The following is a 21017-nucleotide window of genomic DNA, read 5'->3' as shown; positions in this document are numbered from 1 at the left end:
CCCAGGCCTCTATTGGCACAGACAAAATAAAATCCTTGATGTTTGAAATGAACAGTGTGTGAGAGCATGAGGAATAAAAAGTAACAGGGATGCCAGAAGAGAAAGGACAGCATGAGACTGACACAAATGCACAAACACAAATATACAGGGGAAAGAGATGCATTTTTTGGAACCCAGGTGTTATGGAGAGAAATAGTAACAGAGATTGAAAAGAGACATGCACAGGCCTCAGCGTTGATGTTTAGGGCCACACTCACATCCCCATCCTTGATGCTCCATGTTTCTGCCGCCACCTCAGAGCCAGCCTACATGAGCAGAGTAAAGCAGTAAGGGTGCTGAAGAGGAGGCCAGAGGGTATTCCCCTCTTGTCCTCCCCTTCTCACCAACTAACCTCCCGTTCCCAGCAATCAACCAGTCACCTGCTGGGATTTAGGTCATGTGATCGCCTGCAGACCTCCTACCTGTTGGGATGGGTGAGGAAGGGACCCTCTCACCTTGAAAGTGGGACAATTAGCTAAGACATAAATTAAAAAGTTTGACAATTGAGAACATGGGAAACCACATAGTTGAAAGTGGAAAACAAAGTAAACACCATAGTTGATAGTGAAATAAACAAGGAAAGAAACATTAATAATTAAGCTAGTCAACAGTACGTGGCCACTGGTAGTGGAAGAGTTAATTGTATGAGTGAACATACAAAGTATCAGACAGCTTCTGACTTACTAATGGGGCAGACAAAACAACATGGTTCAGTCTTCTCACAGCAAGCCTTACCTGATCATCTGTACAGTCATTGGAACTGAGGTAGTCTCTCCTTAACATCAACTGGCCAGAGGCCAGCGTTCACACAAGATTTGGTTCTGGCCTACCAAGATTGGAATAGAGGCTAAATGCTAGCCTGCGTGGCTAATAAGGAAAACCAGCAACTTTACCTTTTCTCCCTTTGTCCAGACCACAGTAGGCGCTGGGTCTCCAGTGATGGGCACGTCCAGTCGCAGCTTGTTCCCAGCCACCACCATTATGGTGGAGTCGGCCGTGTGACCCATGCAATCAAGGTGGATCTTTGGAGGATCTTCAGGAATAAAGAGTGATGGACATGCAACATATGTAAATGTATTCTTAATCCAGCAATCCAAGATATATAATATTTTCAATTGAATAAGAGGCTGCGAGGATGAAGAATAAACCATGGTATACCTTGGCGAGGCACATAATCGATCTTGACCTCTGAAAAGCAGACAAACACGCAATTAATTCATAAAATGAAAAGGATCATTATGAAATGCAGGGGCACATGACATGGTGTAATTGTAAAAATACCCAGGAAGTTGAGTTTGGCTGAGAGGTTGAATGCGTATCCCTCTGGAACAAAGGTGTAGTCACCCTGGTCCTCAGGTTTGACATCATCGATAGTGAGTTTGTGGATCCTTCAGTGAGACAATTTTCACAAATATTTGTCCAACTACTCAACAAACATTCTGACCCTACCCAGTACAACAGTATGGATACCATTCTCACCTGCCAATGTGTGTAATATGGGTCCTGGCATCGGCCTTCACTTCCACTCCGTTCTTGTACCAGATACCCTTCACAGTCTCATCTGAGACTTCACACTTAAACACAGCCTCGTCCTTTGCCTTCACCGTGAGGTCAGCAATGTTCTGGTACACCTCCAGTTCCTTCTCTAAAGGATCAGAGGTCAGAGATGATTCACAATGTATGTTGTATATGAAGTATTTCAGAGTATGGGTGTGTTCATTATGATCCAAGGTTTTTCTGGGGGACTTTTACTAGGGGATCCTAAGTGACATGGATATACTGTATAACTTGTACAGTATATGACAACACCAGATGCATAGAGGATAGGGCATCTGATCCACACAGGAAACAAATACTTTTAGACATCAATGGAGGCTGCAAGCTCAAAGTCTATCAACATAAGAGAGAGTATGAGACAGTTAAGGGTAGTGGACAGGTAGTGTCCGCAATGATCAATGTAAACTACTCCACTCCTAGTGAAGGTTACAGCAGAATGAAGTTAGCTGACAGGAGCAATGAGAAGCTGCTACCGAGAGCATAATGGGATTGGCAGCTGGTAATTCTTGGCAATGGCTAAATTTGATTAGAGGCCCAGATAAACTATAGTTGCGAGCTGGGCCAGATATCATCTTTAAATTCAACTACGAGCAACAACCGCTGAGCAGTGGCGGTTCTAGACCATTTCAACTGGGGGGGCCAAGCTGGGGCCAGTTGTACTGTTAGAGGGGCCAGTTACATTACATTACATTACATTTAAGTCATTTAGCAGCAGTTACATTAGACGTTATTGTTGTCATATCGTTTTCTTGACTGCATTGCAGGCATTAACAGGCAAAAGACCATGTTCATAATCATCATCGTTGCCACTGTCTAATAATAACGGATGTAAAAAAAGAACGATAGCAAAAATTAGTTATGTAAAAATTATTTCATACTCCACATTTCGGGGGACCACAAGGGGGTCCAAAATTGTTGTCACAGGGGCACTGGCCCCCCCTATTTTTTTGTTGCACTGACTCTCTTGCACAGGTTCGATGTACACTTACTGGACTCTAACCACACACTCGCACATACTACACTGACACTGCAATACACACACGGACACACACAAAACACACACACACCAGATTCATATTGACGCCACACACATACATACATTAATATTCCATCACACTCCTCACATACGCTGCTGCTACTCTCTGTTTATTATCTATGCGTAGTCACTTTACCCCTACCTACATGTACAGTATATATTACCTCAATTACGCGACTAACCCGTACTCCTGCACATTTACTCAGTACCTGTACCCCTTGTATTTAGCCTCATTATTGTTATTTTATTGTGTTACTATTTTTCCTTTAGTCCATTTAGCAGAAAAATTCTTACTTACTTAATTTTTGTTAAACTCTGCATTGTTGGTTAAGGGTTCGTAAGTAAGCATTTCATGATAAGGTTGTATTTGTATTTGGCCCATGTGAAAAATAAAATGTGATTCGATTTTGATTTGGTTTGATAACTGTATATATACAAACATACATGTCTGTTTATATACAGTACCAGTCCAAAGTTGGACACACCTACACATTCAAGGGTTTTTCTTTATTTTTACTATTTTCTACATTGTAGAATAATAGTGAAGAAATAAAAACTATGAAATAACGCATATGGAATTATGTAGTGGCCAAAAAAGGCTATTTGACCAAGAAGGAGAGTGATGGAGTGCTGCATCAGATGACCTGGCCTCCACAATCACCTGACCTCAACCCAATTGAGATGGTTTGGGATGAGTTGGACCACAGAGTGAAGGAAAAGCAGCCAACAAGTGCTCAGCATATGTGGGAACTCCTTCAAGACTGTTGGAAAAGCATTCCAGGTGAAGCTGGTTGAGAGAATGCCAAGAGTGTGGTAAGGCAAAGGGTGGCTACTTTGAAGAATCTCAAATATAAAATATATTTCCATATGATTCCATATGTGTTATTTCATAGTTTTGATGTCTTCACTATTATTCTACAATTGTAAAAATAAATAAATAAATAAATAATCCATGAATGAGTAGGTGTGTCCAAACTTTTGACTGGTACTGTACATCTACATCCAAAATGTTCCCAAAAAAATGCAGGTCTAACTTAAAGACAGCAAAACCAATGTCTTCATACTGCAGCTCTTGGTATCAATCACAGGGCACTTATGGTCATGTTAGGATTGTAAAACGGTGATAAACTGATGTTTAGTTACGAGATGGTGGAGAATGGGTGTTTTTAGATGTCATAATGACACGCCTAAGGTTCTGTGACAGTTGAAAATGCTGAAGTGACGTTGTTAATTGATGGTTGTTGTTCAATCAAAATGAATGTTGTTATTTAATTTTTGTCCTACGTTCGTTTCGATTTTCTCCTACGTTCGTTTCCATTGAATGGTCATCATCCAACGTCTCTACCACGTCGCCTGTGGTTTGATTCTCTATACTCGCTGGAATAGGACAACATTTTTAGTTTGCTGTGTTCCCTGAATACCTTTTTGGAATATCCCTATAAATATACACCTATTGGCACAAATTAGATATACAGAACAAATTAAACATGCAGTACAACAGGACAGGACAGGACAGAATAGAGAGAGAGAGAGAGAGAGAGAGAGAGAGAGAGAGAACACAGAGCGAGAGAACAGAGAGAGAGAAAGAACACATACAGAGAGAGATAGAGAGAGACAGAGAGAGAGAGAGAGAGAGAGACAGACAAAGACACAGATAGACAATTGAGGGTCACCTGTGCCAGCCTGTACCCTTCAGATAAAATATATGGGCCATGTCTTCTAACTTTAGCTGGCATTTGAACAGACTTGTGTCTGTGCTGTAACCTTGACATAGTGACATGGTTGATGGCATGGGCAGCCATGTTTCAAGGTTAGGCAGAACAGGGGCTTGCTTGGAGTGACAGGAACACAAGAGTAGGCTGGGTCTCGGTGAAGGGTGAGGAAGAGGATTCAGAATGTTTTTTGTATCTTCAGCCCAGTACTCTAGTTCAAAGATTACTTTGTCTGTCTTTAAACTGGACATGCTTTATGGACTGCAGGTAGTTGGACCCCGGGATACTAGCTATCATATTCAACATTGTTGAGCAGAGATGTATTTCATTCTGTTCTGTTGTCTGATGTGAGCACTTACCCGACACCATGAGTTCAGCCATAGATTCACCGCCATTGGTTTTAACTGTGTAGTGGCCACAGTCCTCCTTAGTTGCCTCATTAATGATGAGGACGTGCTTGCGGCCATCTTTCTTGAAGCGGTACTTGAAGGACTCATCCCTTGTCAGCTCCACACCATCTTTCTCCCTGCATAGACAGAGAACCACATGAGCACCAGCAGTCTCAAATTCTCCATTATTGTCTGATTCATTGAATCTACATTTCTACAAAACAGTCAGAGGTGTCACTATAACAGCTTTGATTTGAGGTTCTGTTAGACAGTATCTAGTGAATGTGATACGGAGTTGTCCATGTAACACAGTCAGCCATTTTGCATTACAAATGTTCTCAACATGTCGCTTTTCTGAATGGTCATCACTTTACCACAACTATTTCATTTTCACCAATGAAGGCACTGTTGCACAGGTATTAACAGTGGTATCATGGCAATCTGATACTGTATGTTTGCCCAAAGAAACAAACTGGCAGATAGATATTTATTTCTGTGCCCATGGTTAGGCCCAATTCCAGGAACATCACCCTGTTGTATTTTAGATGGGTGACCAGAATTCACAATTACTTTCTCGTTCCGCTAAAGGACAGGGGAGGTGCTAACAGCCCTGTGTGACCTTTTATGTGGCTGATAATTTACTGCATGTTATGATATCCAGCCTAGCCCTGTGGCAGAGACACTGTGGCAGAGACACTGTGGCAGAGACACCGTGGCAGAGACACCGTGGCAGAGACACCGTGGCAGAGACACCGTGGCAGAGACACCGTGGCAGAGACACCGTGGCAGGCAGGTCAGCATCTATCTGTCAATCAGAGAAGTCACAGCCTCGGGGTGACTAACACGTTAAAGCCATGAGCGACACAAATGCCATCTACCGGACATGGGACGAATGTGCACCATGCAGCGCAGACTTTAAAACTACATCTGTTTCAATCCTTACAACCAGAGTAATGTTATCCTCAAACCAAGATCTGATATGTGGATTACTTCTAACAAGGGAAACACAAAATATAGCTATTTCCTACTGTACCACTATGTCACCATATTAGTTATTACAGCCATCTGTTGTGTCTGTCTGAGTTGTTGTGAAGTGACGTAATGTGAACAGGGACTTGGGTCAGGGACTTGGCACTTTGTAAATCTTAAGACCCTGTCTGGAATGGCACCCATTGTTGACCTCCTCACACCTTCTATGGTATGGAAGTTATGGTGTTTGAGTTTGATTTGTGGGTTGAGGAAACGTTTTACCATTTGACCGTAGCCCCTTCTTCTGACACCTCACACTCTAACTCCACCCGCTCACCCTTCATGACCATCTGGTCCTCCAGATTACTTGTAATAGTGACAGGAGGCTCTGCAGACACACAGAGAAAGAAACAATAAGAACCACCATTATACCACCAGGTACTTTAGCAAATAATCCTATTTCCCTTGTTGTGAGTTTCCCTTGTTATGTCATGATGCCATGTTAAACATCACGCAGGCACAAATAAAATGTCAGTGTGAAATGCATTCAAACTAGTGTACAAATGAAACATTGATGTTGGACCGTTGATTGTACACTTTCAGTTGTCTCACATGTACCTTTGACAAAGAGCTCTGTGGTGCACTTCTCATCTCCGACCACACAAGTGTATGTGGCATCGTCTGACAGTGAGCAGTGGTTGATGGTGAGGTATCGCTTGTTGCCAACACTCTCAAAGATGTACCTGGTAGATGAACAAGATCCTTCATTATCCACTCAATGATTCACTCAATTGTCCTTTCTTTTTGACAGACATAGACAACATTCAAACCACAATAGCCTTCTGCGTAACACTGTATTCTTGTTGATGATACATTGTATAGATAGTTGGTAAATTGGTTGATAGCATAACAGTTTTACATCAGTCATCATCATGTTTTCAGAGTAGACAGCAGTGTGGAGACCCCAAAAAGCTTCCATATTTACAATGGTTGACAAAGTTGTATTCCTGTGTAGCTTATTTCAGCCCTTTGGTACTGTTGGTACCTAGCAAAACAATTTCAGATGTGCTGCTTGAAATGACGAAAGCACTTACTTGCTGTTCATGAAATGTCAGCAAGATCAGCACAGTCCATCCATGTGTTGTGGGGGGAAGGAAGAGAAACGTTAGCCTGACATAATATAGCAATCTGAGAGATAGCTAATTGTATTGTTGAGTTGCTGAATAAGCATGTGTTGTACACACATTTGTAAGAGATGGTACATCAGTAATTCATTCTAATTGAATGCCAGCTCAGAAAACCCTTTCCGCTGATGTCTACCTTCCAGTTGATTGAATCTCTTGCCCATTCTTCAACCATTTTACATCTACGTCTTCATTGGCCACCTCAATGCATAGTTTCATTTTATGCCCCTTTTCTACCTGGTAGGCAGGGTCCAGCTTCTTTAGGAAAACTGGAGTTTGGAGACACAGACACATGGAGAGCAATTACTTTTCCTATAGTTAACAATACTGATCTGCAGAGCACAGGAGGTTGGTGGTGATTTAATTGGGGAGGACGGGCTTGTGGTAATGGCTGGAGCGGAGTGAGTGGAATGGTATCAACTATATCTAACACATAGCTTCCATGCTTGATGCCATTCAATTCACTCCGTTCCGGCCATTATTATGAGCCGTCCTCCCCTCAGCAGCCTCCTGTGCTGCAGAGGTAACATTTAGCTGTAAATACAGATACAGTAGCTAGCTTCTACAATGGAGGCTTCCATGGAGGGATGACTGAAGGGATGAGTACCTAAATGGGTGTTTGCGGTGTCCATTTTAGGTCGGTTCAGTCTCAGGATGCATAATGTAGTAGCTGAAGGATAAGTGTTGGTTTCACAAAGATAGAGATACCAACCTTCACTCTTCTTTTCCTCCTTCTTCATCTTCTTCAGCCTCTTCAACATCCCACGCAGGTCTGTGATGCCATACTGGAAGGCAATCTTCTCATACTCACTGGCTTTAGCCTTCTGGAGGATTTCCCATACATCCTCATCAGGCTCACTTTTGACCTGGGACTTAGAGGCACTGGCACAGAAAGAGGACACAAGGGGACAAGGTAAGCCACTGTCTGAAGCCATCACTTAGCATTATTATTAGGCTACATTACTGACCATGCACAGTAACAGTTAGGTCTACTCATGCTCAGTAGGCCTACTTATACATTTTCTTCATTATACATTTTCTTCAATTTTCCATTACAATTTTATAAGTCAAATTTGCATTCAGGTTTCACTCAAAACTCATTGCAGTCTTCACATAACAATCAGATAACATATTATTACATGGACAACAATTCTTTCTTACCGATGACCTGGTGAACCTTTAAAACAACTGCTGCACTCATTCCGAAGCAGAACCCAAGCGACATGCATGACAAGACAAACCAAACGGATTAATACACACATCAAATATACATTGCAGTACCCAAAATCGAATTCTAGGACCCTAGAACCCACCCATGAAGACCGCAAACAAGCACAACACCTACAACAAATATCATTTCTGCTGCAGTGGTCTGCAGACATACAGAAAAGTGCCATAGCTATTGTAAAATATTGAAAATGAATTCCGATTAATCTGAATTATACAGAACATCAAATCAGAATCATTTTTACTGCATTATGAATTTTGAAAAAGACATTCACATTTTCAACAAACAAGAGATCCTAAAACAATGTGTTTGCCCGTATAGGTCAATACATGACATCAAGGTAAATGCCAGGGCATGAAATCCACTAGACTAGGAGATGGGTTTGACATAAAGGGATTGAGTGAGATGGAACAATGTTTGTGTGTGATGGGGGCGGAAATAAACCATTGCTTTTAAAACAGGTGGAGTCGTGACTTGATATGGAAGGTAGGTCTTGAGAGTCAGTGATGACTCATTGTGATGATGCAGTGACACTCATAGGGAAGAAACAGGTGCAGACCACAAAGTGTTGTGAAAGCTTCTAGTGCATTCAGAAGTGTGCTAAATCTCCTGCACTCTCAGAAAAAAAGTGCTATCTAGAACCTTAAAGGGTCCTTTGGCTGTCCCCATAAGAGAACAGTTTTAAGAACCCTATTTGGTTCCAGGGAGAACCCTTTTGGGTTCCGTGTATAACCCTTTCCACAGAGGGTTCTACATGGAATCCAAAAGGGTTTTACCTGGACTCAAAAAGGGTTCTCCTATGGGGACAGCCAAAGAACCGTTTTGGAACCTTTTTTTTCTAATAGTGTACTGCTCTATGTGTTCTAGCTTGTTTGGTAGAAGTGACAGTCTTCTGCAGGGCATGAGGGGTGTGAGTGTGCTAGGCAGAAGTAGTCTGGGACCAGTATGAGATTAGCAGGAGGACTCAAGATGCATTGTGAGTAGGCAGCAAGACAGACCTGAAGTCAGGTTAGTGATAAAGTAGCTGCGAAATCATGTCCATTAATCCAATCTGTTGGGTAAACTATTAGTAGACACTTACTCTCTGTATAGTGAAATCCAGTGAAGAAACGGAGGGGGTGACAAAGAGAGATGGACACAATGAGATAACATGCCCAAGAGAAAGAAGCTTACTGATTTGGAAAATAATGATGTTACTCAACTTCTTGTTCTGAGATAATTCACACTCACCTTTTCTTCAACAAGGCACTGAAGTCCAACTCTCCTGCTTCCTCGCTTCCATCCATACTGCTGTAGAAATATCAGCGCCAATAACACAATGTCAGTACCCTATCAAAGCAATGTATTCTTACAGTGTAGTTATCATCATCACCATAAGAGATGAGCAGCACCCTAGAAAACAACAGTAAACATGTCGTCCCCCACGAATGATGTTCAGTTAATTACTATAGCTCCTGCCTTGGACGAATCAGTGTAATTTTGTAAATGCCGGATCTCTGTGGCAAGATGTATCATTCACCCACGTTTTTAAAAAATCAGGCCAGTACTGTCTGAGATATCGCGTGTGACTAACGTACGAAGGAACGGACAGAGACAAATCCACATCCCCTCCCCGATTTCATAATGGGGGACAATTACAGACAGTAGCAGAAAGGGTCTTGACATTTTTTCAAGGTGGAACGCAGGGAGCTGGTACATATTTGAAGGGGTAAGAAACAAAGAGAACTTTGGGACGCACTGTAAATATAGTATAATATAGAGGGATAGAGACAGACAGACTGTCTTTTCTGGCATGCTTACCCTGTACTAGCGTAACCATGAGAAGCAACAATCTTCCAAACAAAAAACAAACCACACAAAGTGAATGCCAGCACCTGGTCAAAATCCCCATGGAATCTGTATTCCACACTGATCAATGTGATGAGGGATCTCAGGGAGAGAACAGCAGTTTTAAATGTGGATGGAAGTGTTTATCTCCTCCCTCTGATCTCTGAAGCGATCAGGATTAAACAAGGGCCTGGTGGTTTATGTGGTAGAATTACAACACACGGCGGTGACTTCCTCCAGTGATATCTCTCATCCGACAGCCCTGGAGAACCAGTGCCACAGAAAAGCCTGTGTGTCTTAACACGTCCTGCCACTTTCAATACCATCGAACCAGGGGCAAGACCAAAACTCACTACGTCGGCTCACTGTTTGTGCAGCTGGCTCCGCTGTTTTGATAAAGACCCCGTGGTAGATCAGAGAGAGAGTTTGAGTGACATATAAAGTTGGTGTGCTGTTAAGCTGCTTGTTAACTCAGCCTATTGTACTCTCTCACCTCCAGACCAGAAGCTGGTTCTGTCAAAGTTGACAGTGTTCAAGCTATCAAGCTAAAGGATGACCCAGTGGATTTAACATCTAAGGTGGTGTCTTTAAAAGATTAGTTAGGTCAAACCCTGTCTCTTTCACACCAAGGTTGTCTTCTCAAATTCCAGCGAGGAAGTTAAATATTCCCAGAAACTGGCTCTGTTTGACCAAAAAGGAAAGCAGAGAAAAAGAGGGACTGAAAACCTTTCCCTGAAGTCTTTTTGGTAATCAGAGGTCCCAGTGTTTGAATATGAACCCCCAATGTTGCAGCAAACACCCCTCCCGCCACGACCTTCCTGATGGTCCACTTCTCTTCTTAGCAGCTCCACTCCTGACAAGTTGGCATTGCCAGATAGTTATTTCTCTCACAAATCCAAAGGACTGTATAGATACTATTACACCCCATTTACTTATTGTGTATTGGCACATACTGTATACAAAAAAAGAGAAGCATTCAAATAACCGGCCAACAATATGCAGACTGTTAGTTGGGGCTGTCGAAAAATGCTTTTGTTAATACCATTGTACAAAGTTCATTTGTGTTGTTTTGTTGATACAGCTTGCTAAATAACAACTTGATATACTTTTAACTTTTGCACACACACACACACACACACACACAAGTAGAGGCTGAGGGGAGGATGGCTCATAATAATGGCTGGAACGGAGAGAATGGAATGGCATCAAACCATGTGTTTGATGTATTTGATACCATTCCATTTATTCCACTCCAGCCATTACCTTGAGCCCGTTCTCCCCAATTAAGGTGCCACCAACCTCCTGTGACACACAAACACAAACACACACACACACACACACACACACACACACACACACACACACACACACACACACACACACACACACACACGCACCGCACACACACACACACACACACACACACACACACACACACACAGAAAGAAAGAAATGTTTGAGCTTACGTTCGCCTGAAAGCTGCCCTGATGTCAAACCCTTCCACAGCCCGGGCCTCTGAAACATGATAGAATAATCAGTTATCTCTTCTCTATCATTGATTTTTATACCATAAGTACTATAAAAATAACTGATATTTACTGTATGCTTTAGCAAGGAAAGGCACTAAGTAGAAAATAAGAACAATTGTAATTTCTGTTAATCTGCCCCTAGTAATTGTACTGTGTGAGAGGGCACCCACCATGCACAGTTAGGTCAAAGTTGCAGCTGTCAAACTTGTCCCGGGATGACACCTCACACCTGTAAGCTCCAGCGAAGCTGGGCTTGGCTTCAATGATCTGCATCTCAAAGGTGTAGACCTGAAATCAAAGGCCAAAAAATTCATGGTAATAATAATGTCAGCCAAAACCATAAAACCTCTGAAGTCTTTTGCAAGGTGACCTCTAGGACTTTCCTGAACAACTTTAACAGCTCATTGCAGTGTCCAACCTATCATGATGTTCAGAACTGTACATTGGTGAACAACAGTATGTAACATGCCCATGGATGGGAAAAAAGTCTAACCTTAGAGTTACGATCATAAAGCTCCTTGAGCTGCAGGTTCTTTCCAGACTTGCTAGCCAGGTCCATCCACTTCCCCTTAAACCACTTGATGGTGGGCTTCTTCAGCAGTGAAGCAGCATTCACTTTAGCCACAAAATTGATGTTCTCACCTGGACACAACAGTAGAGAAACATGCCTTGACATGCCCATAACATCTTTATGAATGGCTTGCATGAATGGTTATGATCTCTGGGGTGCTGTTCCCTAATGCTACCATGTCTGGTGTCTAACTAAGTCGCTCTGGAGGAGAGTCTGCTAAATGACTAAAATTTAATGGTGTCACTCACCCACAGTGACCTCCCCACTCTGGGGTTTCTCTGTAAACAGGCCAGTGAGGTCTGTCTTCGTGTCAGGGGCTTGACTTTCTGGGAAAGGAACATGAAAACGTTAAACAGGACAGAGCTAGGGAGAAGCTGGGAGCAAGTAAACTACCGAGGATTGTTATACCATCTGTTTTTTTTGTGTGTTTTTTTCTTCACAGAAAGCTCAGAGCTCTGTGGAAGATTGTGAGGCTGATACAAAGCTAAATTGTGATACTGGCAAGCGCAGTGCACAAGTTTTTCAGTGAAGTATATTATAATGTCTCCATTGTCATGCATTGTGACCCTACAACATCACCACAAGCGTGTATCCTGTAGCTCAAAGGATCGGTGGAAACAATCTGTAAACATTGGTCTAACCATCAAATCCTGGAGTGTCATGTGCCTGTATATTGGCACCTGGCTGAGGTGCTGCTGGTGTAGTGTCCGCTGATGCAGGGGTCTCTGCTGGGGTTGGGGCCTCCGCTGGAGCTACAGTATATGTAGCAGCTGGATCTGGAGCGGCTGGGTCCCCTGCTCCACTCTGGGCTTCCTCTGGTAACAAACAATGAGAGACTCATAGAACTGAATGTTTCTCTAGTTAGTAGACTAAGTGTACCTTGGACTGTAGGCCATATACACTGAGTCTACAGAACGTTAGGAACACCTTCCTAATATTGAGTTGCACACCCCCCAGGCCCATGTTGACTCCAATGCTTCCCACAGTTGTGACAAGTTGGCTGGATGTTCTTTGGTGGTGGACCAAAGAAAAACTCAGATAATACTTTAATTCCCTTTTGACCCACATTTTAATTGCATAGACAATCCTGGGAAATCCACAATATCAAAAGTGTCACACAAGCAGGAAGATTGCATGCTTGGGGGGGGTTCATGCAGGAACTAATGAGATGATCGAGGAGGGGCATCATGCAGGAACCAATGGGATGCTCGAGGGGTTACATTTTGTGGCGAAACTTAGCCTATGCGCATGCTCTCTCTTAACTCATAAAATGTCTTAACATTTGAGAGTGCTTTGTTTCTGTAGGCCTATTGTTTGATGTTGTTTTCTCAAATTGATCAACATGTTTGTTAAATCTATGTTACATATGAACGTCCAGTAATTGCTAGGTTTACAAAATGTCATTCCCTTACCGTTTTTTTGCAACATTCTACACATTTTTATTCATGTTTGGTAGGCCTATGATATGTTGTTGCATTTCATTGACTATTTCCTCTCCTCTGAGTGGGCACAATGTTTATAATGCACATGGACTTTTGCAAGACTCACAAGGCAAGAGATTTCCATAAATATTGTTTGTTTGCTGTTTGTCCATGGCGCTCCCCATCTGTTTCAAATGTGCAGTAGTCAATGAGAGAGTGTTGAATTTGGTCAACAAAAAATGGAATTGCTAATTTGCTACGTGAGGCTTATTTGATTGAATAGAAGTTCCGTAATGGTTAGGTTGTTACGAATGCACTGATATAAGTGAATACACGTGGCATTTCGGCAACTTTGAAAAAAACTACTTTATATCAGAGTTGTGCCTGTTGTCATAGAGATAGATAGAGGACTCATCATGGATATAACCCGTTTTAACATGGACATTGCCATTGAGGATTCCACCATTTTAAAGTAGTCAACTGGGTGGGAATTCCTATTAGTTGGGAGCAATCAGCCAATGAAGAAGAAGAAAATTGCTTACTTTAAAATGGAGACAGCCTCAATGGCGCTGCCCAGGTAGTCACAGATGCTATAATGGCACAGATATACAGTATATCTCTATAGCCTGTTGTTCATACAAGTATCTTTCCTCTCATTAGCTAGAATGGTCCCACCTGATCTCACCTGTTCCTGCCTGCCTGCCTGCCTTCCATCTTTAAAGGACATGTATTTCCATTGTTGGAGCGGTCAATCGACTATCTTGTCAATATAATAGACAATCTTTTGCTAGATGGCTCTGAGTGGGCCTATCTGTAATGTATTCGTGCGCAGGCGCTTTCTAATAGTTGTAGGTGGCCTTACTGTGAGGGTGCCAGTATTATGAATGACTCGACTGTGAATTGTGAATTAAATAAGTTCTGATGATTATTATGTCTGCTTTAGACTAGTATTCCACATTGAAGAGTAATGAAGGATTTTGGAATGAATATGCATTTTACATTACCAGTTATGGGTTAACTGTCATTTTGACAGAGGTATGTCCCAGGGGGGAGCTAAAAGAATATAATTGCCTGTTTCGGTCATTTTTAGGAGGCTGATGTGAGCCTGTTATACCCCAACCTGAGTCTGGAGTAGACAGATTTGCCTGCCTCTAGGCATTTTCTTTTTCATGATAAGTGTTATTAGAAGTTTGGAAATAACTATTTTTTATTACTTTGTCAATATTGTCAATTGAATGTCTGGATCACCATTGACATAAATAAAAGCACAACTTCTGCACCTGAACCTGCCTGCCTCTTGTAACATTCCTGCCCTTACCACTGCTACAAGGTCCCTATTTTACACATTTGTCTATGCTTATCTTGCAAATATTTCCATTTATCAACTTTGAACGGATCAAGTTTCCATGTGCACTGTGTTATCTCCTGTCAGATGCCTCTTGTGACTATCTATCCTGAGCACTTGCTGCTGTGGTTACTCATGAGGAAACAATCTGTTTGTGTCAGGCCAGGGTGAAGGTCATCAGGGAGGGTTTGATGTGAATCACAGCAGCACTGGACAGGCTGGAGCTGCTCCAAGTCTGAGCTCTCCACAGCCACTCTCTTTCTCTGACCCCAGACATGTTTCCATCTTATCAAACCACACACAGTACCTACTGCCAGGCTGAAAGAGGACATGTTGCTGTGTGATCAACTATGTAGGTAATGTTACAGTACACACTGTGCTCTGTGCTTGATGAAATGAAACATACTGAATGATTGTCTAAAACAGAGTGTGATTGAGGTGATAACAGCCAGCAGTGCAACAAACAGTGCTCAGTGTTCAACAAACATGTTTATGGTGTTTGGTGGCCTCTGTGCTCGGTGCTCCTCACACTGTGCTCATAGATGAGTATGGCTCTGGACACAGGTCTACAGCCTAATAGACTCTCACCTTGCTTCTCCTTCACTTCCTCCTTCACTTTCTCCTTCAATTCCAATTTGACTTCCTCCATGACTTCTTTCTCCTTCACCTTTAGGTCAAACTTGACTTTTGACCCTCCGGCAATCACTGCATAGGCAGTGCCGTCCTCCTTGGTGACTGCTTGGATGGTAAGTGAGTGCTTGTTTCCATCTGCCTTGATCACATACTTGTCGTCAGAGACAAGGTCCTTTGTGTTGCACTGCCATCTCACCTTCGCATCAGGCTTCTCTGTCTCTGTCTCAAAAACCACTGTTGCACCCTCCTCTGCCACCTGAGTCTTTGGTTTCTTGGCAAATGCTGAGACTGGAGAGGGGAGGATGGGTCAGAATGAAATTATTCCCTTTAAGATGCCCAGTTTGTCATGGATTTTTGCAGTAAATTGTGATGTAAAACCGTTGAAGTGCACTATGATGATACACCATAGTAGTTATATTATCAAAATGGAAGCACTTCAGAAAAATAACAAATAAGGTTATGCAGTGCATTCAGAAAGTATTCAGACCCCTTTCCTTTTTCCGCATTTTGTTACGTTACAGCCTTATTCTAAAATGGTTTCAATAAATTGTTTCCCTCATCAATCTACACACAATACCCCATAATGACAAAGCAAAAACAGGTTTTTCGAAATGTTTGCACATTTTTTTTTTTAAATAGCTGGAATACCTTATTTACATAATTTAACTGATTGGACATTGTCTGGAAAGGCACACACCTGTCTATATAAAGTCCCACAGTTGACCGCACATGTCAGAGCAAAAACCAAGCCATGAGGTCGAAGGAATTGTCCGTAGAGCTCCGAGACAGGATTGTGTCAAGGCACAGATCTGGGGAAGGATACCAAAACATTTCTGCAGCATTAAAGGTCCCCAAGAACACAGTGGCCTCTATCATTCTTAAATGGAAGAAGTTTGGAACCCCCAAGACTCTTCTTAGAGCTGGCCACCCGTCCAAACTGAGCAATTGGGGGAGAAGGGCCTTGGTCAGGGAGGTAGCCAAGAACCCGATGTTCACTCTGACAGAGCTCCAGAGTTCCTCTGTGGAGATGGAAGAACCTTCCAGAAGGACAACCATCTCTGCAGCAATCCACTAATCAGGCCTTTATAGTAGAGTGGCCAGACGGAAGCCATTCCGTCTGGCCACTCCAGGAAGGCACATGACAACCCATTTGGAGTTTGCCAAAAGGCATCTAAAGGACTCTCAGACCATGAGAAACAAGATTATCTGGTCTGATGAAACCAAGATTGAACTCTTTGGCCTGAATGCCAACAATCACGTCTGAAGGAAAACTGGCACCATGGGGCTGGCAGCATCATGCTGTGGGAATGTTTTTCAGCAGCAGGGACTGGGAGACTAGTCAGGATTGAGTGACAGATGAATGGAGTAAAGTACAGAGAGATCCTTGATGAAAACCTGCTCCAGAGCACTCAGGACCTCAGAATGGGGCGAAGGTTAACCTTCTAACAGGAAAACAACCCTAAGCACACAGCCAAGAAAATGTAGGAGTGACTTCGGGACAAGTCTCTGAATGTCGTTGAGTGGCCCTGCCAGAGCCCGGACTTGAACCCGATCGAACATGTCTGGAGAGACCTGAAAATAGCTGTGCAGTGACGCTCCCCATCCAACATGACAGAGCTTGAGAGGATCTGCAGAGAAGAATGGAAGTAACTCCCAAAATACAAGCTTGTAGCATCATACCCAAGAAGACTCAAGGCTGTAATCACTGCCACGGTGCTTCAACAAAATACTGAGTAAAGGGTCTGAATACTTATGAAAATGTGATATTTCCGGTTTTAAATGTTTATAAATTTACAAAAAATTCAAAAAACATGTTTTTGCATTGTCATTGTGGGATATTGTGTATAGATTGATGAGGGGCAAAAAAACTATTTTATCAATTTTGCAATAAGGCTGTAATGTAACAAAATGTGGAAAAAGTCAAGGGGTCTGAATACTTTCCGAATGCACTGTATATGACCTTAATTGTACCCCTATCTTGAATTCAGTTGAATTAATCAATTGAAATTGATAAATGCTGAAAAGGCTGATCTTATCATTGCAATCATCTGCATTGCAGTGTGTTGATATCAGAGCTCTCCAATGTGTTGTTAATGAGAGGTTTTTATTGTCTAATACATTTCTCCTCTCTGTGAGTCGTATCAGGTGGTTTATTACCCTCTAACCAGGGAATGGTTTCCAATCAGCTCATTACATCACAAATTAAATGACCTCCACATGGAGCAAGACGACCCTATGGGTTTAAATATAGAATGCGTATGTGGCCCACTAATAAATGCACTCAGCAGGCAACCCCAGTGACAGGGGCACAGGTAGCACAGTAGAGGGATTAGTGAGACACTATTTTAGTTGCGCAGCGAGCATAGAAAGAATGTTACGCCTGTTCTGGGCTTCCAAGTGTGCTCCCTTTTCAGGCTAGTGATGACTGGTATCTCTTCCTTAACCTCAGCGGTGTATTTTTGGGCCTATTTATATTACATTTCACTTCAATTCCTCCATATAAAGTAAAGTAAATGAGAAAAAATATAATATGAGGGTTGAAACATAATTTGAACTAACAATCGTTATTGTTGACAAGCAAACAAAGCAGTTAGCTAGCATTAGGACCAGTAAGTGTTTACCCAATTAACTTATATAGTTCACCTGTATCTTCTAGTTCTTGTTTTATTTCAGTCCAAATAGTTCACCACAAACTATTTCTTCATCAGTTGGGGAATTCAAAACCCCTTTGCAGATGCAGTGCAAAGCATGTTTGTATCAGTAGAGAGACTCATTCTACATTTAAAAGACACTTCAACAAAAAACAGATTTACAGAATAATTATCTGTTGATAGCAGGGTCTTGATGTTAATGCTAAATTACTCAAACAGCCCATGACTGTTATACTTTAGGAGATCTTGAACGCTAGATGTCTTAGCAGACATATTGTATCTGAGTAACTGATACTGGGAGGAGGCTGCACTGTCATCTGATCTGTTGAGTTGCTTTTTCCACAGTGGATGGCTTCAAGAAAAATCTCTGAATGTCCTTGAGTGGCCCAGCCAGAGCCCAGTCTTGAATCCAATCTAACATCTCTGGAGAGACCTGAAAATTGCTGTACAGTGATGCTCCCCATTCAACCTGACAGAGCTTGAGAGGATCTGCAGAGAAGAATGGGAGAAACTCCCGAAATACAGGTGTGCCAAGCTTGAAACGTCATACCCAAGAAGACTGGAGGCTGTAATCGCTGCCAAAGGTGCTTCAACAAAGTACTGAGTAAAGGGTCTGAATACTTATATAAATGTGATATTTTTTTATATATCTGAAAATCTTTCTAAAAACCTGTTTTTGCTTTGTAATTATGGGGTATTGTGTGAAGATTGATGGGGGGGGAAACAATTTGATCCATTTTAGAAGACGGCTGTAACATAACAAAATGGGAAAAAGTGAAGGGGTCTGAATATTTTCCGAATGCACTGTACACTCCCTTTACAGTTTCAATGGATCAAATAGAGAGAAAAACTGCACAGAAGACATGCATAGCTAATATGAAGCTGAAGAGGCAGGCATTGGCAAAGTTCCCCCTTGTAACAGCAACAACTTTCAAACGTAACCTCTCTGAAACGCAACTGTGAAGACAAGAAACTATGACATGAGATGATCAGTGATCAAAAGTCCCACCAGTCCCACAGGTTGGGAGGGATTTGTTATTACAGAGGGAAACGGGGAGAGGAGGTAAAAAATCCAGCGACGTCTTAAGATAGCAACTGGAGATACAATGATGCTGAAGTAAAACGAGATGGAATCTGATCAGGTACACTTACCTGTTTTTTTGACCGGCTCTGGCATCCTGATTGAATGTGTCTTCCAGAAAGTAATCAACAATAAATAACACACTCCTTCCTAGCTCACCACTTGCGTTTAATAGTGGGGCTCCTGAGCAACCCCCCTTCACAACAGTACTAACCCACCCTCTTTTGTCACGATGTCTAGACCCAATCCCCTTTCTGTCCGGCAATGAGATAATAGACGTGCACCTCATCCCTCCCTATCCCTCCACCCCACACTCACACAACCCCAGACCCCTCTGACCTCCTGCAGACCTTATTTCAACCATCTCTTCTCCCAACACCTGAGCTGCATGACAGGCAAAGCGAGGGAGGGAGGGAGGGAGGGAATGGGAGGTGGAGGGTTAAATATAGAACCTGAGTCCAGCGAGGTCTCCTGCTCTTTCTAGATTTGTGCCGCTGCCTGGCCTTGTAAAAAGTAGTAGCCGCTTCAGAAAACAGCAGACAGGAGACAAGAGCAATCCTTTTATCTGTTGGCAGGAATGTGTGTGCTTTTCCCCTGGTGAACAAGGACTTCCAGGAATCCTTCCATGGCCATATGCACAGCTTTCCATCATCCATCTGGTTAATTTAACATTCATTTTCTGAACAGGCAGCACTGTAAACAGCAAAACATTTTTCCTTATGTTCGTAATGTAACAATACTTTTTCATGTAAAAGAAGCATTCCAAATGGCAGACAATTTTACATCAGAACCTAATTTCCTAAGGAAGTAATACACATATATGTGGGACCTTTACCCTCTCTAAAGAAATCCTATTCTGGTTGAATCATACAATGTTGCCTGACACACTGGAGCTTAGCATCTTATTAGTAGGGGCCTACCGTCTGAAGCCTCGGCTTGGTGGCATAGCGAGGACATGACAGACTGACAGACTGACTGGAGTAAAATATTATGGAGTGTGGAGGCGGGCGAACAACATTTTGGGATAATAAGGCATGTCTGACCCTGATCCTGAACACTACATCCTGATTTTATCATTTTTCTTTTTGTGTTTTACCTTGGCCTTGTGTCTGCCCAGTTTTCTCAAGTGTCCCAGTAATTATCGTAAACTACAGTACCAGTCAAAATTTTGGACACACATACTCATTCCAGGATTTTTCTTTATTTTTACTATTTTCTACATTGTAGAATAATAGTGAAGACATCAAAACTATGAAATAACAGTTGTAACCAAAAAAGTGTTAAACAAATAGAAATATGTTTTACATTTGAGAGTCTTCAAAGTAGACACCCTTTGCCTTGACGGCAGCTTTGCACACTCTTGGCATTCTCTCAACCAGCTTCATGAGGTAGTCACCTGGAATGCATTTCAATTAACAGGTGTACCTTGTTAAAAGTTAAATAGTGTAATTTCTTTCCTTCTTAATGTGTTTAAGCCAATCACTTGTGTTGTGACAAGGTAGGGGTGTTATACAGAAGATAGCCCTATTTGGTAAAAGACCGAGTCCATATTATAGCATGAACAGCTCAAATAAGCAAAGAGAAATGACAGTCCATCATTACTTTAAGACATGAAGGTCAGTCAATTCGGAAAATATCAAGAACTTTGAAAGTTTCTTCAAGTGCAGTCACAAAAACCATCAAGCGCTATGATGAAACTGGCTCTCATGAGGACTGCCACAGGAAAGGAAGATCCAGAGTTACCTCTGCTGCAGAGGATAAGTTCATTAGAGTTAACTGCACCTCATATTGCAGCCCAAATAAAGGCTTCAGAGTTCAAGATCTAAACACATCTCAAAATCAACT

At 42.2% G+C, this 21017-nt stretch overlaps 1 protein-coding gene across 8 annotated transcripts in view; it reads right to left on the bottom strand.

The window, feature by feature from the left end:
- Positions 1–19493, bottom strand: part of LOC106587482 (myosin-binding protein C, cardiac-type) — a 35589-nt gene extending 16096 nt beyond the window's left edge. For 2 of the 8 annotated variants that reach the window (XM_014175898.2, XM_014175899.2), the window contains exons 1-21: positions 19244–19493; positions 15396–15728; positions 12683–12856; positions 12290–12367; positions 11964–12112; positions 11641–11758; positions 11408–11456; positions 9345–9404; positions 9196–9198; positions 8048–8077; positions 7599–7768; positions 7023–7155; positions 6797–6799; positions 6321–6445; positions 5985–6090; positions 4704–4870; positions 1519–1684; positions 1321–1427; positions 1198–1227; positions 933–1072; positions 258–305 (exon numbers count right to left, since the gene is read on the bottom strand). In XM_014175898.2, the coding sequence (XP_014031373.2) occupies positions 258–305; positions 933–1072; positions 1198–1227; positions 1321–1427; positions 1519–1684; positions 4704–4870; positions 5985–6090; positions 6321–6445; positions 6797–6799; positions 7023–7155; positions 7599–7768; positions 8048–8077; positions 9196–9198; positions 9345–9404; positions 11408–11456; positions 11641–11758; positions 11964–12112; positions 12290–12367; positions 12683–12856; positions 15396–15728; positions 19244–19268 (2214 nt within the window). In that variant the 5' untranslated portion in view covers positions 19269–19493. The remainder of the gene's footprint in view (positions 1–257; positions 306–932; positions 1073–1197; positions 1228–1320; positions 1428–1518; positions 1685–4703; positions 4871–5984; positions 6091–6320; positions 6446–6796; positions 6800–7022; positions 7156–7598; positions 7769–8047; positions 8078–9195; positions 9199–9344; positions 9405–11407; positions 11457–11640; positions 11759–11963; positions 12113–12289; positions 12368–12682; positions 12857–15395; positions 15729–19243) is intronic. The other 6 variants (XM_014175903.2, XM_014175904.2, XM_014175901.2 and 3 more) reach the window with 5 other exon arrangements.
- Between the last annotated feature and the right edge of the window lie 1524 nt (positions 19494–21017).

The sequence above is a fragment of the Salmo salar genome, chromosome ssa26, assembly GCF_905237065.1.
Source record: "Salmo salar chromosome ssa26, Ssal_v3.1, whole genome shotgun sequence".
Taxonomy (NCBI): domain Eukaryota; kingdom Metazoa; phylum Chordata; class Actinopteri; order Salmoniformes; family Salmonidae; genus Salmo; species Salmo salar.
The sequence above is the reverse complement of the archived record's forward strand: the minus strand, read 5'-3'. Positions and strand labels throughout refer to the sequence as shown.